Source organism: Pan troglodytes, chromosome 16 (genome assembly GCF_028858775.2).
Source record: "Pan troglodytes isolate AG18354 chromosome 16, NHGRI_mPanTro3-v2.0_pri, whole genome shotgun sequence".
Classification (NCBI taxonomy): Eukaryota; Metazoa; Chordata; class Mammalia; order Primates; family Hominidae; genus Pan; species Pan troglodytes.
This window is the reverse complement of record NC_072414.2, coordinates 65,251,623-65,268,723: the sequence shown is the minus strand read 5'-3', so window position 1 is coordinate 65,268,723 and position 17,101 is coordinate 65,251,623. Positions and strand designations below refer to the sequence as shown.

General features: G+C 43.9%; 1 protein-coding gene across 20 annotated transcripts in view; it reads right to left on the bottom strand.

The window, feature by feature from the left end:
- NEO1 (neogenin 1) overlaps positions 1-17,101 on the bottom strand; it is a 252,978-nt gene that overhangs the window by 2,933 nt on the left and 232,944 nt on the right. For 8 of the 20 annotated variants that reach the window (XM_063795256.1, XM_063795258.1, XM_016927166.4 and 5 more), the window contains 5 exons: positions 13,767-14,005; positions 13,080-13,172; positions 8,753-8,911; positions 3,652-3,915; positions 815-951 (listed from right to left, as the gene is read on the bottom strand). In XM_063795256.1, the coding sequence (XP_063651326.1) occupies positions 815-951; positions 3,652-3,915; positions 8,753-8,911; positions 13,080-13,172; positions 13,767-14,005 (892 nt within the window). Of the gene's footprint in view, positions 1-814; positions 952-3,651; positions 3,916-4,676; positions 4,752-8,752; positions 8,912-13,079; positions 13,173-13,766; positions 14,006-17,101 lie in introns of all 20 variants that reach the window. The other 12 variants (XM_016927160.3, XM_016927163.4, XM_054667795.2 and 9 more) reach the window with 3 other exon arrangements.

Here is a 17,101-nt window from a genome sequence, read left to right as displayed (position 1 = left end):
AGAGAATCCTGTACCTGGAAATTCAGAGGCAAAACATTTTTACTGGAGTTTGAGAGTGAAAGATCAAAGAAAGACCCTGGTGATTTTTGTTTCGAGAACAACCACTCAGGCACTTTCTCCTCCAGCATCTTGCTCAGGAAAGGTCACAGAGTAGAACTGAGGGAATGTATGGATGGTTCAAACCAAGAAAAGAACAATGACAGAAGGGACAGAACTAAAAGGCAGGCAGGAAGTGGGGGAAGGGGCCATTAGCTGGGCTAGTGTGAAAAGCTAATTTAAGATGTTCAAGAGTGGATATGGGGGCCGGGCGTGGTGGCTCATGTCTGTAATCCCGCACTTTGGGAGGCTGAGGCAGGTGGATCACCTGAGGTAGGGAGTTCAAGACCAGCCTGGCCAACATAGTGAAACCCCATCTCTATTAAAAATACAAAACAATAGCCAGGCATGGTGATGGGTGCCTGTAGTTCCAGCTACTCAGGAGGCTGAGGCAGGAGAATCCCTTGAACCCGGGACGCAGACGTTGTAGTGAGCCGAGATCATGCCACTGTATTCCAGCCTGGGAGACAGAGCAAGATTCTGTCTCAAAAAAAAAAAAAAAGAGTGGATATGGGAAAGAAAGCAGACCAAGTCCTCAGCACAGTTCCCGGCTCAGAAGAGATGCTCAACACTGTATCTACTGAATGAATGAGTGTATCTGCTTCATAGTTCTGGGTGGCGGGCCTGGTATGCACAGAATATCAGCTTGACCAGCAGTCTCAGGCCCTGGGGCATGTTCCCAGGCAATCTGGCTGGACTGATGGCCCCACGAACTTACACTCTCGGAGTCTTCCAACATCCTTGTGGTCTCCTGCACTTCAGGGGCACTGGGAACAACCACTGGCATAGGAGGCCGGCTCCTTCCTAGAGTCCCGATGGAGGCTGTCTTCACTGAGTGAATGTGATGGTTCAGAGCTGAGGGGAAAGGGCACCATCAGATATGTGGCCAAGCCTGCCTCCCCTAGACCTCATGAAGGCCCTAAGGTCCAAGTGCTGCTTCAGGGTGAGAGAGACATACAGACCCAGTGCAGGGATACTGCTCTGAAAAGTTACTGGAATAAGAGGGAAAGAGGGAGATAGCAGGGCATTCATGAGGCCAGAGAAAATATTCCACTGTCTCTAGAAAACCAATATCCTAGTCCAGTGGTTCTCAAAGTGTGGTAGTCCACAAACCCTTGCAGGATATCTGGAAGGCCAAAGCTCTCTTTATAGTAAGACATTATTTGCCTTTCCACTGTGTTTGCCTTTGCACTGAGGATACAAAGGCAATAGTGGGTGAGCTGCTGGAGCCTTAGCACAAATTAAGGCAGTGGTGCCAAACTGTAAAGCCATTCACTGACACGCACGTGCAGTTTAAAAAAGCCAGTTTCACTAAGAACCATCCTTAATAAAGGAGTACATATTTTTTATTTTACTAAATCTTGACCTTACTGTATGTGACAAAATGGAAAGTATGCATAAAGTACTTCAGCTGTGTGCAAAGTATGACAGCTGTCTTTTTTTTTGAGACGGAGTCTCTCCTTGTTGCCCAGGCTGGAGTGCAGTGGAGCAACCTCGGCTCGCTGCAACCTCCACCTCCCGGGTTCAAGTGATTCTCCTGCCTCAGCCTCCCGAGTAGCTGGGATTACAGGTGTCTGCTACCACACCCGGCTAACTTTTTGTATTTTTAGTAGAGGCGGGGTTTCACCATGGTGGCCAGGCTGGTCTTGAACTCCTGACCTCAGGTGATCTACCCGCCTCGGCCTCCCGAAGTGCTGGGATTACAAGCGTGAGCCACCGCGCCCGGCCAACAGCTGTCTTAAATAAAGGTACTTGTGATAGTTTTGAGTTTTGAGTTGAATGTTTTTATCATGGAATATCACTGTTAGTTCAAAGACAGACAAACTGGTTCTTGAGACATCTTTTAGAAAATGAACAAAGTGAGCCTGTCAATTCAAGGAACACAATGGATAGTGTTTCTTGCCAATGATAAAATTTAAGTTTTAAGTAAAAATCAGGATTTTGGAAAACTTGCATCCGCCACCATGGTCTTGAGAACTTAATACTTACACATTTTGATGATATTAATGAATATGTTTTTAGATACTGAATAATGAAATGTATCACTATTTGCAGAATTTGCATAATGTAGTGGACCAATATTTTCTAAATGACCGATGTGTGATGTTTTAGTATCATGCATTAAATGCAAGACAGATGAATGAATTTTAATGGAATGAAGTGTGAATATTTCATAGATAAAGTTTCAGATTTCACTTTACAAACAAACCTTTAAAAAACTACAACTTGCTGAGTTTTGCTGTAGTATCAAAAAAGAATATCCACAATTATCTGAAAAGGTTATAAAAATACTCTTCCCTTTTCCAATTACATATCTGTTAGGCCAGATTTTCTTCTTATATTTCAACCAAAACACCATATTGCAACAGATTGAATGCACAAGCAGATAGGAAAATCCAGCTGTCTTCTATTAAGCCAGACATTAAAGAGATCTGCAAAAAATAAAACGACTCTTCTCACTATATTTTTGTTTTGAAAATAGTTGCTTTTCGGCTGGGCGCAGTGGCTCACGCCTATATTCCCAGCACTTTGGGAGGCCGAGGTGGGCGGATCACGAGGTCAGGAGATCAAGACCATCCTGGCTAATGTGGTGAAACCCCGTCTCTACTAAATACACAAAAAATTAGCCGCGCATGGTGGTGGGCACCTGTAGTCCCAGCTGCTTGGGAGGCTAAGGCAGGAGAATGGCGTGAACCCGGGAGTCGGAGCTTGCAGTGAGCCGAGATTGCACCACTGTACTCCAGCCTGGGTGACAGAGCGAGACTCCATCCCAAATAAAAAAAAAAAAAGGAAAATAGTTGTTTTTCATAAAAATATGCTACTTAACATGATACTTGCTTTTTTAAATGAATAAAATACTTTAAAAATTTCTTAGTTTTAATTTTAATATGGTAAATATTGATAGATATAACCCATATGAAGAAAAGCTCTTTTAGGTGCTCAATAGCTTTTAAGCTATAAAGGGATACTGAGACCAGAAATTTTGAAAACCACTGGCTTATTCTAAAGCAAATGAATAGGTAACAATTTGGAAGAGCAGAAAGCAAGCATGCCTTTGAGGTCAGGGGACTGTTACTGAGCTGTGTGGATTTGGGTAAATGACTTTCCCTTCACAGGATTCCTTTCCCTATTCTGAGGTTACTTCTGCTTTCACCACCCTATGAGTCCAAGCCTTGGCCTCCCTGATCCCTTCTCTAGTTTGCAGGGACCTTACGAAGTGAGGTGATTCCAGGGGTCTGGGGAGACTAGATCTGCTATCCATTCCCATGCCATTGGACTTACCACCAAAGGTGCTGCACATAAAACACAATTCAAAAGGTCAGCCCTTGGTTCCCAGCAAATTATTCTCCGGTTTGTAAGTGTTCCCAGAAAAGGGGAGGCCATAAACTTCCTGGGCGGGGCAATGGCACACTGCTACTCTAACTGAATTGCTAAGATAGGCTTGGAGGATATTTGCTTTGCTATACTTCAAAGAAGGGGTGGCTTTGTCCCAAGCTTGAGCCAAAGGGTCCCTCCAGGTGTGCTCCCTCCAGGTGTGCTGCCATCCTCACTCACCTTGCTGGGACAGTAATGGTGTGCTTGGCAATGCAGGATCATAGGTGGGAGGTCCTGGAGGCGGGATTGCTGGCACGGCGAAGCTCTTCAATGGGTGGGAAGGGCGAACATGGGCAGTAGGAAGACTCTGGCCTGAATCTTCCTCTTGGGAGCTGGCCAAGTAAGAGGAGCTGGTAGCACCTTCAGGGTCCTGGTGATCAGTGCAGCATGTTTGAGACGAAGAGGCTGGCATGGTGTCAGTGCTGGGGGTATTTCGAACGGATTCTACAGCAGGAAAGTCTAAACGTTAGCATTTTTTTTGCCATTAAATATGTGAAAGTCCCAGAGTTTGGCTACTTCTAGGGGTTCCCTGAACCAGCTCAATAGCACTTGCGATCAGTGCTAGTCCAAGAGAACATGGATTAGCACCACTGCCAGGGATAAGAATGGAGTCTCGAGCAATTTTGTACTCAACCAGCTATTCCAGTTTTTCACCTCACAGCTAAGTGATCACAATTTTATAGATTAAAAGTTCTCCTCATTATTTATTATGAAGCACTTGTAAAGGTTCCTGAGATGACTAAGATATTAAGATATAATAAGTATAAAAGAAAATTAAAAACTTCACTCACTGGAATCTTAGAGAGTGGCCTTTCATAGACAACCATGGCTAACCACCAAGGCTGGCCGGGTACCTGACAGTAGCCAGCTCTGCTGACAAGGCCTGGCGGTCACTGCAGGAGAGGCCAATGCCATAGGCCTTCATGCCTCCAGGGACTGTGCATGGCCTCATCACAGCAAAAAACCCATAGCTCAAGTGAGAATTGGACAACAAACAGAGCAGCCCAGAGGTCTGCACACAGCTTTCAGATCATGCCAAATGAAGGGCATTTTTGATTCAGAGAAAGAAATGGGGGTAGATTAGCCTGGAGAAGGGAAGGCTCAGGAAGAACATGATAACAATCTCAAAATATAAGAAGGGGCAGAGTTGTTCTGGAAGGCAGCACAGCAGGGTAGAAAAGCACGGACTCTGGAGTCAGACAGACCTGGACTCCAATCTTTGTGTACTAGCTGGGTGAATTTGACAGTCACTGAATATCTCTGAGTCTCAGTTTCTTCATCTACAAAAGAGGGAGAATAACACATAATTCTTTGAGGATTGAATGAGATGTATGAAAAGTGCTGAACACGGTGCTTGAATATCTATCTATTCTTTTCTTTGTAAATTACTGGGTGCTTACTTTAAGCCAAGCACTATGCCAGCTGCTTTACATGCATTAGTTCACTAGATCCTCAAAGTAACTCAGAAGGCACTGGGAGGTTAAGCAAATTGCCCATTTGCACAGTTAAGAACTAGCAGGGTGGAATCTGAATCCCTGCCTTCCGACTTCCACACACATGCTCTGGACCACCACACACCTTTCCACACCCAGACTACCACTTGCCCCCACCCTGTGGGGCAGAAGCAGCACCAAGGCCCGGGGAGACCACATAAGGAAGACCCTTCCAACAGCATGAGCTGGTGACCAGCTTCCCCACCTGTGAGGAGAGGGACGGGGACACAGCTCAGGGCAATGGACTGTACCAGGTGGCCTGAAGGCCTCTTCTGACTTCTGGAGTCCTCAACCTTAACAAGTACAGTAGTCCCCCTTATCCATGCTTTTGCTTTCAATGGTTTCAATTATCTGTGGCCAACTGCTGTCCAAAAATTTAAATGAAAAATTCCAGAAATAAGTAATTCATAAGCTTTACATTTTGCACCGTTCTGAGTAGCATGATGAAATCTTACGCCTTTCCACTGGGGATGTGCCTCATCCCTTAGTCCAGCCTATCCAGACTGCGTACACTACCTGCCCTTGAGTCACTTAGTAGCTGTCTCGGTTATCAGATGGAGAAAACAGATATAAAGGGTTCAGTACTACATGCGACTTCAGGCCTCCACTGCGCGGGGAGGGGGAGGGTCTTGGAATGTATCCCCACAGATGGAGATACTGTAAAGCACGAGCAATCTGCAGAAATCCAACACATTTCCCTGCCTTTGTTGCTGAGGTAGCAGTGAATCTGTGCCCTTGTGCTCTGAGAAGTCAGGCCACACCAGTCACGAGTGGCACCTCTGATCTTGGGTCCATGGATGAGGGACTCATACACCCTCCCAAGTGTGCCTAACTGTGTTGGCCCTACCAGGCTTAGGTCACTCCTCACCCCTTAAAGGGGTGTGCTGAGGATCTTCTTAGGCTTGCTCAAGCTAGCCATCCCCACGGCGGGGGAGCTGGTGGTCCCCCTCTGTGATCCTGGGTCAGGGAGAAGCTGGGCAGGGTAGGAGCTGGCTAGGAAGGGTAGCAGGGAGGAGGAGAGAGAACAGTAGACTCATGTTCAGACCATGTCAGCCTGTACTGACAGATATGTTAGGTCAGCTCTGGGCAAACAGGCCTCTCCTGACTGCCTCAACGGTCTGTAACTGGATATATAAGCTTCTGAGGGCCAAAGAGATGGCGCAAAAGGTGAAAAAGGAAAATGGGGTTGCCTACATGAGTCAGCACCCAGGCCTGCTACCACAGACTAGGGCTGCCTTGCACAACTCCGGGGGCCCCAGGCATGTTGCTTTTTTCATGAAGGGTGCTCCCTGACAGTGTGCAAAATCACTGGCCTGCTTAGAATCCATGCTGTAAGTAAAATTCCTGCTTTGGCAAGGGGGCTACTTCCTGACTGACTTGCCTCTTAAAGAGTTAAGACACACAGAGTTCACACTGGCCAAGTGATTGGACAAGAGGAAAGTGCTTTTCCAATGTCAAGTGGTGGTGACATAGTGAATGCTCCTTAGAGCAGAGACTGGCCCTGCTTAGCCCATATATACCAAGCTGTGGCAACACTCTGAACTCCAGAGGCACAGGAGCTTAGCAAAGTACAATCGTGAAAAAGAACTTTGCTCATTTCTGGATACTTGCTCTACATTTCAAATCAGTCTTCAGTAAGTCTATCACTTTAGTTTTACCTTCTATTATCCAACTAGTCATCAAAGCATGGCCTCTCTCAGTAATGCAAATTATTCTTTCCTCCTCTCTTCACTTTCTGCCTAGGTCCGTAGAGCAGGGAATGCTTACCAACACTAGATCACAAGGGAGAGGGCTGGGTAGGAGCTGCCATGCTTCTCTCCAATCCCCAAAACCAGGAGGAAGGAGGAAGGGGCTGATTTGATTGGAAGGTGCCTGCCATCCACTCAGGCAGGACCACATCCTAGCATGTGAGATTCCTTGGCCTTAAAGATGGAGAAACAGGGTTGGGCACAAAACCTCCTTTCTAAGAGCAGGTGTGGAGACTGCTTTCTGGTCCTCTGTTCTATTTGAGACTATGTCTGTAAGGCAGACTTTGGCTCTCCATGCAGCTGGCTGGAGTAACTGTCCATCTTGTAAACTATCTTTCTTAAATGCAGGACTCCAAATTGGGATTTGGAGGGAGATAGTAGAAAGGCCAAATTTATATATATATATATATATATACACACACACACACACACACACACACACACACACATATATATATATTTAATATTTAGCAGAGACGGGATCTTGCCTTGTTGCCCAGGCTGGTCACAAACTCATGGGCTCAAGCGATCCTCCTGCCTCAGCCACCCAAAGTGCTAGAATTACAGGCATGAGCCACACTGCTCAGCCTGGAAGGCCAAATTTAGATGTGAGTTCAAGCAGCATTCTCCAAATCAGGTAATAGCTTTGGGAGTAGATAATGTTGGAAATTATTAGGCACCCCTTAATAAAGCTTCATTTGATGTTTTGGGTATGTTTATGATTGATGAAAACTTGAAAGAATGGGGACCGGGCGCGGTAGCTCACGCCTGTAATTTCAGCACTTTGGGAGGCCGATGCAGGCGGATCACTTGAGGTCAGGAGTTTGAGACCAGCCTGGCCAACAGGGGGAAACCCTGTCTCTACTAAGAATACAAAAATCAGCCGGGCGTGGTGGTGTGTGCCTGTAATCCCAGCTACTTGGGAGGCTGAGGCAGGAGAATTGCTTGAACCCAGGAGGTGGAGGTTACAGTGAGCCGAGATCGCACCACTGCACTCCAGCCTGGGCAACAGACTGAGGCTCTGTCTCAAAAACAAACAAACAAAGAAACCAAAGAAAAACAAAAAACTTAAAAGAATGGGGATATTACTAGAAACCCAAACTTCCAGCATAAAGTTTTGAGGTTCTTTTAAAATGGAACTCACTTGAAATTCCCTTATTCCCCAGACCAGCAAAACTCAGTTCTATCAGTAACATAATAACTATTAATAGGCAAGTTTCAAATGGTGGAAAAATAATATGTTGAATATATGGGAAGTTACTAGGCTTGCCGTTTAAAACTGAGGATGAAAATTAATTTTCAATTAATGAAGAATATTTATGCCGCTTACTGTCCCCACACCTTCACTATTTCTTTCCTCCTTAAAACTGTTTGATAATGCGGTTTCCTAAGATTTCCAAACTGGGACATGTTTGTCTAGCAACGTATTTCTTTAAATACACTCCAGAGGTAATTTTCTGTTTCTTCAGAGAGGATCTATTCTTGTGCATTGCTTCCTAATTTTAATAACCCTGAGGTTTACATCAGGCACCCTGTGGTTTACAATACATACAACTCCTCGTGGCTGGTGGCCCCACTGCTCCTTGGATGTTGTTTGCACTTTGGTCCACGGTGGAAGTAACCTGTATGTAACAGTTAACCTTTGGACCTACCCAACGTTAGGGTGACTGCCAGGCAAAGGCAACCACTAGTGTCTGAAATCACCCAGGATGAGTTTTCCTTTCAAACTAGAGGATTAAAAGAAAGAAATTGGAAAAAAGACTGAGTTAAAGTGCAAGTTTATGGAAAAAGGGATGCTTATGTGATTAGAGCTACTGTTTTTACTAAAAGGAAACCTTGCACTGAATGTTTAAAACTTAAGTAGAAATATGGGGTGAATTTTACAGAAACAAATTTGAGTCAGTCACAGAAATGTTATGCTAAGTTAAATAAAACAGAAAAATTCCAAATCCCTCTTCTAAGTAGGGCAAGTCCTTCCCCATTTCCGCTTGCCGACTCTTTTGGAATGGTTTCCATCTGGGCTTGATCCTCATCTCTCACCTGTGGAATTGGCCCTGTCTGAAAGGGACATGGATGTGCCAATGGGCCATGGGCTGCCCGGGTGGTAGAGATGACTGCGAGCTGGAGAAGCGAGGCTGCTGGAGTGGAAATGATGGTGAGGGTTATCGAGGGAATGGATGGGATGGGCACTAATCACAGCTGTGAATGAACACAAGACAGAGAAATGCTTAACATGCTTGCACAAACACACACAAATCACAGTTTAAGAGCAAAGTCACCCCCTTCCCACCTCCCATACAATCCAAACACTCCCTTGGTTTTTTGGTGGCAGCTGGCTATATCTGGTCAATTAGCCATTGATTTTTACGTTGTTTTTTAAAAATGAAGATACTCTTTTGCATATGTCTACATATATATAGAAAAAAAGGAATATACACTAAAATGTTAATAGTTATTATCTTGCAGGGAAGAGTGGTCAGGATTAAAATAATATTTTTCTTTTGGCTTATCTGTATTTTCCAATTCTACTATAATAAACATGGATTACATGAGTTATTACAAGTATCTATTTGAATATGTCACAAAATATAAATCCATAAGCCAACACATAAATTTTCTATTTTGTCCTGCTAAAAGGATAGAAAGAAGTCCCTTCTTTTTTGAGTATATTCCTAATTCATTCTGCCTTTGTTAAAACTGCTGTATGAAGCATTTAACGGGTATTTAGGCCAAATAAATAAGCAGCTGTTTAATCGGCTTTCATGTCTTAAAATAAATGCAAATGGAATTGAACTCTGATGGTCCCATCTAGTACTAAAAGCATGAACCACTGGCCGATGGCACCATCTTTTACTGCTTCCAGTCTGGGGACTCAGCCATACCCATCTGCATGTAAGAGAATAAATGGCTCTTTCCTTCCCACACTGGCTAAGGATTCAATTAACTGCGTTTAGCTAAAGAATCTGAAATTTCCACACAGATTTCACATACTACTTTCTATGAAGACAGAGATTCCATGTACAACTTTCTATGAGGCTTCATTATCCATCTGAGATGGAAACAGATAAAATTAGAAGCCCAGAGTCTGAGAATAAACTTTTCTGAGGAACTCCCTTGGAGTGGTTGTAGAAATGGTGCGTTTAAGGTCAAGATAACCAGCTCTACCCCCACCAAACAGGCAAATAGGCCAAAGCTGACTAACAATACTGGGAATCTTTTTTTCTCCAAACAAAGGCTTCATGAACTTAACAATACTACTTAATTAACACTTAGTGGCCTATTGAAATGTCTTCTGTCCCCAAGGATCTCCCTAAAGTCTTTGTGGGGCTATTCAACATTACTCTGGTGAAAAGAAATCCTGGTCAACAAAATGGATGCCTTTACTTTCCAGCTATCCCTTGTCCTGGCCACATGCAAGCAAGCAGGTGGCATGACTGGGACCCCTGAGCACTGCTGACCCTTCCTTCCCTTCTCAAGGCCTGAGGAACAAAAAAGGGGCTTTCCCTCAGGTGCTGCTCTTGGGGACCAGAGGCTCCAGGTTGTGCCCGGGAATAAAACAACAGAGGAAAGCTGTCTGAGGAGGGCTCTTGGGGTAACTGGGGAGTCGGCAACTCTAGGGGAAGACAGGTAGTTTTTAGAAGTAGGTGCTTCAGACTCAGTGTTTTCCAGAATTCAGGCTGGGGTAGGGGGAATAAACCTGATTTTTACCTAGGAAAGTACAATTTGAAAGCATTTTAGGACTCTCACAAAGGAAAAACAAAATTGACTTTTTCCCCTTTATAAGGCATTTCCAGTCTTTCTAGGTAAGTAAATAAAAAAAATAAATAAAGCAGTGTGAATGTGCCTGCCTAGGATATAGTAGGAAATCAGCAGCTGTTAGCTGACTCTGAACTTGTTGCTTCGGTGCATGGCCCTGGATGGAGCCATGTCCCAGCACCAGCAAACCCTTCCTGGCACTGCTCAGTCATTTAAGACCAGGGAAGGTGGGTGGTGGGTATATGGCTCCTGCAGCATTCCAGGGCCCAGAGCTCAGGGGATACCAGCTTGTGAAACAGAACTGTAGCCATGCGGGTTTTAAAAACAGTATCTGAAAACCTAAAGACCACAAGTGGATCTTATGGTTGCAGGTTTTTAAAAGATTCCACTTACCCACCCAACTGTTAAGGCACAAATTAAATAATATTGTATATTGGTGCAAACTCCTTCCCCAACATCAAAAAAAGAAGAATGATATCAACTGGACAACATATCTTTTTTACTTAACATATTTAAAAGTAATACATCTAGAAATAAAGATAGTAAAAGTTTACAAGTTTTCAAAATAAGCCAGTTCAGGTAGGAACTCAAGTCTTATACAAAACAAACAAATAAGCAGTATAGTGCTAGCATCTTCTTGATCAATCAGAAGCAACTGGGATGGATTAATTTACTCTTCTTGGGCATTTGTATCTTTAAAGCTGGGAACCCCATCCAGGGCACCTCTTGTAAGAGGGAAACCATGGTTTTCCCCTGCATTTCCAAGTCCAGGCTTTTCTTTCCATCAAGGACCACAAGCATAAGCTACTTTGAGCTGAAATTACCTATTAACAAATAGGGTATTACTCTTTCAAAGATGGTTTTTGTAATCCAGTATCTTACATGTTTGTGTACAGTGTTTGTGGGAGAGGGAATGTGTGTGCAGACACCCACGTGCTTGAAGCTTCCACCAAGAGGTTGGGGATTTGAGGAACTTTTCCAAGTGCACGATGTCACGGTGTACCTCGTTGCATGTATGATATTCATGGCTATTAAATCTCATCGTTTGTTGACAGATGGCTGAGAATTCCCTCAACTGCAAGCCCCACTGTGCTAGCTAGTCTGAAAGGCTTCACTTCCTTGAAAACAGTGACGAGAGAGGACACAGTAGTTTGAAAGAATCGGTTTGTCCCACTGCTTTCTGGTTTAATCATGATATTTATTTTGAATTTCAACTATTATTAAAAGAGGCTCAGAAACCTTTATGCTTATCAAAGTGAGGCATGAATCAAGAATGAAAAATGTTGTTTAAAAAATTCCGGCTGGGCGGGCGTGGTGGCTCAGGCTTGTAATCCCAGCACTTTGGGAGGCCGAGTTGGGTGGATCATCTGAGGTCAGGAGTTTGAGACCAGCCTGGCCAATATGGTGAAACCCCGTGTCTACAAAAAACTAGCCAGGTGTGGTGGTGAGCACCTGTAATCCCAGCTGCTTGGGAGGCCGAGGCAGGAGAATTGCTTGAACCCGGGAGGTGGAGGCTGCAGTGAGCTGAGATCGTGACACTGGACTCCAGCCTTGGCGACACAGCAAGACTCTGACTCTGTCTCAAAAAAAAAAAAAAAAAAAAAAAAATTCCATACAGTAAAACCTAAAGCTATTCTAAAATATAAAGTCTACTAATTTTATTTTTAAATTGTATTATTTTAATTAATTAATTTAGAGACTGGCTCTTGGCTCTGTTGCCCAAGCTGGAGTGCAATGGTGCAAAATCATAGCTCAATGCAACCTTAAACGCTGGGTTCAAGTAATCCTTCCATCTCAGCCTCCTGGGTAGCCTCAGCCTCTTGGGTAGCTGGGACTACAGGTTGTGTGCCACGATGCCTGGCTTTATTTTTTTTATTTTTTTTGAGACAGAGTCTCACTCTGTCACCCAGGCTGGAGTGCAACAGCACGATTTTGGCTCACTGCAACCTCTGCTTCCCAGGTTCAAGCGATTCTCATGCCTCAGCCACCTGAGTAGCTGGGATTATAGACATGTACCACCATACCTGGCTAATTTTTGTCATGGCTAATTTTTAATTTTTTTTTTTTTTGGTAGAGATGGGGTCCCACTACATTGCCCAGGCTGGTCTAGAACTCCTGGCCTCCAGCAATGCTCCCACCTTGGTCTCCCAAAACACTAGGATTATAGGTGTGGGCCATCTTGCTTGGCCTTCAAATCTATTAATTAAAAAAATAAATTTCACAGGTGCTCATCAGCACTGGTGTCAGGCAGCATAATGAAAACTTGTAACATCAGACCGTCCTTAGCTCTAGTCTGGAGGAGGGAAGCTTTCCCATCTCTCCCATAGAGATATGATGCACTTTTAGGGAGACTAGTTACTCTCCTACTTCTGGGAATCTGGAGACATTGGCTTTTCAGCTTATTTACCATAAACATAACGACGCTAGCCTCAAGAATAATGTTTGTTGCAAAATATGGCAAGTGTTTGGTACTTCCTCCTTCAAGGTGTCAAAGCTTTGGTAGATTATCTTTGTGTTAGAATCAAGTGAAGTCAAAAAGATCATTCATAGTTGTTCCCCCACATGACTGAACAGATTGGTAGCACTGAGGAAAAGAGATGCTTCTACTTACGCTGGGGTGGCTGGGAGTCAAAGGGCATCATCATTTTTGGTCTCATTCCTCGCCTTCCAGCCAGTGTAGACATGCTGTCCTCTGACTCATGCCCTAGATGTTAAATGTGGAGGTTAGTTACCAGCATGTGCCCTACGCCACTGAGCAGCCTCAACAGTGAAACATTTCTAGTAGGGGATTCAGAATTCACAAACAGCATAATGGGGACAAGACATTTCTGTAAGAAGTGAAATAAAGAGGAAAATGATCATTAGAGCATTACAAGAGTTCCTGCTGAATCAATGTGGATGTCACAATGCTGCCCACCATGCTTCACAGGGTGTCTGTAAGAGCCTCCAGACCAAGAATGTTCTGAATACCACAATGCAAGCTGGAAGCCAGCTGAAGACACAGAATGAAATGCACAGACATGGCCTAGCTAGCCTCAAATCCTTGAATATCACGCTGCTGAAGCCTGATGAGAGACCTAAAAGATATGCAAGATTGTCTCGTATGGCTACAGAATCTCTCTCCCATAAGAAGCTAGGTATTCTTCATCATATGTTCCCAAATCTTATCATACACATTTCTCTAAATCTGATCTCATATAGGAATTGCCAAATGAAGGCAAACTCAGGGAAAAAAAAAAAGATTTAAATGAAAATAGTTTCCTAACATTTGAGAAAAAACCTGCACTTAAAATGGTACCTCTGTATGAATTTCGCCTTTGATGGATATTGCTGTCCATGGAGTTGTCAACTGGTGTGATATCTTGAGAGTTGCGAGGAATTGGAGTATCAGTCATGATGGGGTTTGGGTCTGGAGACTTATCAATGGGTTTCAGCTCCAGTCTCTCATGATGGATCCAGAGATCTGGAGGTTTCACATCTTTGGAATTCCCTTTGTACTTATGAGAGCCATTCACTGATTTGCAGGCAGCTCGTTTCCTAGGCACGAAGTTCAGAGGAGCTTTTAAAAAGTAACTCATTTGAACGTATTTGTCAAAAGGCTTGAGTGATTAAAACTTCCTTTCTGAGAGATGTTTCAAGCAAAAAAAGCAAAAACTAAAAACATACCTCCTGCCCCCAACAACAACAACAACAACAAATTTGCTCCTGGGGAGAGTAAATGTATCTCTATTTTGTCCACACATATTTAGAGATACTTACCAGGGTTTTTATGTTTGAATCCTGCCTTGTGACTACTTTTTTTGACTGTTAAAAGATTAAGATAGCATTTTTCATTATATAATCTCTAAACCAGAAGGTTCATCCACAAGTTTCTAATTAGAGCAATGTAGAAACATAACAATGGAGTAGAGGGAAAGTCTATGGCTTATAAAGGAGGGAGGCAAAAACTTTTTTTGTTTTTTTTTTTTGAGATGGAGTTTTGCTCGTCGCCCAGGCTACAGTGTAATGGCGAGATCTCAGCTCATTGCAACCTGGCCTCCTGGGTTCAAGAGATTCTCCTGTCTCAGCTTCCTGAGTAGCTGGGATTACAGGCGTCCACCAACACACCCAGCTAATTTTTGTGTTTTTAGTAGAGACAGGGTTTCACCATGTTGGCCAGGCTGTTCTCGAATTCCTGAACTCAGGTGATCTGCCGCCTTGGTCTCCCAAAGTGCTGGGATTACAGGCATGAGACACTGTACCTGGCCGGAACAACTTCGAAGACTGCCAAACTAGGACTACCAACTAGGTGGAGTCAAGAATGGGGACAACAATGTCTACTTCTCTGTGTTTTAGCTTCTCCATTCACTCTCTTACTTACCCCTAATGAGGACATACTGGGTACCCAGTATATGCCAGACCCTGTGCTAGACTGCTGTGCCCTCAGAATTTTTGATAAAGTGAGGAATACAGACGTTGAACTATTATTTTAAAATGTTCTGAGCTTACTGAAATGTCAAGTGTTAGAGTAACTTCTTAACAGTTGGACTTAAGCTGAACAGGAAAAACCTAGAGGAGGAAGTGACATTTAAGCTAAGACCTAAAGGGAACAGAAAGTGCATTCCAGGTGGTGAAATCAGCTTATGTCAAAACCCTAAAGCAGAGTGCAATGCCCTGGTGGTATATTAGAAGGATTTTAAGAAATCCTGAGTGGTGGGGACATAGTGAACCCTGCAGAGAATGATGTGAAATAATACTAGAAAGGTAGTCAGGGACCAGATCATAAAGAGCTTTTAGGGCAATGCTAAGAGTGTGAACTTCCCTTTGTGAGTAATGAGAAACCATTAAATGGTTTTAAGCAAGAGAGTAAGGAGAACACTTTTGAGTTAAAACTTTACACCAGCTGTGATGTGAAGAATGGCTCTGTGGGGTTGGGGATAGAAGAGGAGACCAGCTAGGATGCTACTGCAATCTCAGCCATAACTGATGGCATGGGACAGTGGGAGTAGAGGCAAGAGGCAGATTTGAAAGTTATTCAGGAGGCAGACATGACAGGTCTTGGTAAATAAATGGATGTAGGGTGAGGTGGGAGTAAAGAATAAAGAGGAGTACAGGATGATGCTAAGGTTTCTGGTTTAAGCCACTTAATATTGGGAATAAAGGAGCAGAAGCGGGTTTGCCTGAAAAGATGATGAATTCTGCTCTGGACATGCTGAATTTGAAATGTCTCTGAGACATTCAAGAGGAAATGTAGAAGAGGCAACTGTGTGTGCAAGTCTGATACTCAGAGGAGGGAGGCCTTGGCTGGAGACAGAAATACAAAAGTAGCTGGAATGCTGAAGCCATGGGAGCAGATGAGATCACTTGGGGAGAACACAGAAGGAGAAGAGAGTAAGTCCAGGCCCAGGCCCTGAGGAATGTCTGTATTTGATGGCTAGGTAGACAGGAGGACCTATGAAAAAAAACAAAAACAAAACAAAACATGCTGTCATGGATACAAAAGAAGAAAATGTTTCCAGAAGGAAGGAACGGTTGACTGTGTGAAATGTTGCTGAGAGACTAAGATGAGAACTGAAAAATGTTCTTTGGCTTTAGCAATACAGAGGTCGCTGGTGACCTCCACAAAAGCAATTCTGGTGAAGCGGTAGGGGCAGAATAAAGATTAGAAAGGGCTGATGCATGGGTAGGCAGTGAACAGACATTAAGAGTATAAGCAAGTAATCAAGGAATTCTGTGGTGGAGAAGAAAGGTTAGTAAGCAGCCAGTGAAAAGGACCATACAGGGGGTGGGGGTGGGGGTGGGGGTGGGGTTATAATTATAATTATTCCTTAAGCTGGAAGAAGTTAGAGCACACTTAAATACTGAAGAGGCGGCCAATAACGAGTAAGAGGTCAGCTATGCTGGAGAGAGGAATAACAGCAGGTAAAAGGTCTTAGAAAAATGGAAGACAATGAGATTCAGGGGGTAAAGGGTAGAACGGGCTTCAAACAGGGGTTAGGAGGGAGGAGGAAACGATGATTACCAGTGTAGAAAGGTGTCAGATTTGATGGTGGTGTGCTGAGGTTGTTCTTATCTGACAGCTTCTGCCTTCTTCATGAAGGAGAAGCCCAGCTTACCTGTTGCCAGTCAGGGGCTAAGGGGGAATGTGCTGAGAACCAACGAGGGTTTAGATTCTCTAAATGCTCTATCAACTTTGAGGTTGTAAGACTCTGTAAACAGCTACCATCTAAATGAACCTCAGGTATTACAGAGGAAGAAAAGTAGTAAGAAAAGCTCGCTTATATTTTTCAACAGTCAATGGAATACTTGCAAAGCAGATAACTGGGGAAGTGGGGGAGTGGAAAACCCCATGAAGATCTGATATGATGATTTTCAACAAAGGGACCCAAATCTGTAGGACGTGCCAATACAGAGAATAGAGCCTATTATCAACTCATCTTCTTACTTTCAATCTGAAGACTGAGTACCTTATTTGGCAGGCTGAGGTGGGCAGATCACTTGAGGTCAGGAGTTCGACACCAGCCTGGCCAACATGGTGAAACCCTGTCTCTACTAAAAATACAAAAATTAGCCGGGCATGGTGGCACATGCCTGTAATCCCAGCTACTTGGGAGGCTGAGGCAGGAGAATCACTTGAACCCGGGAGGTGGAGGT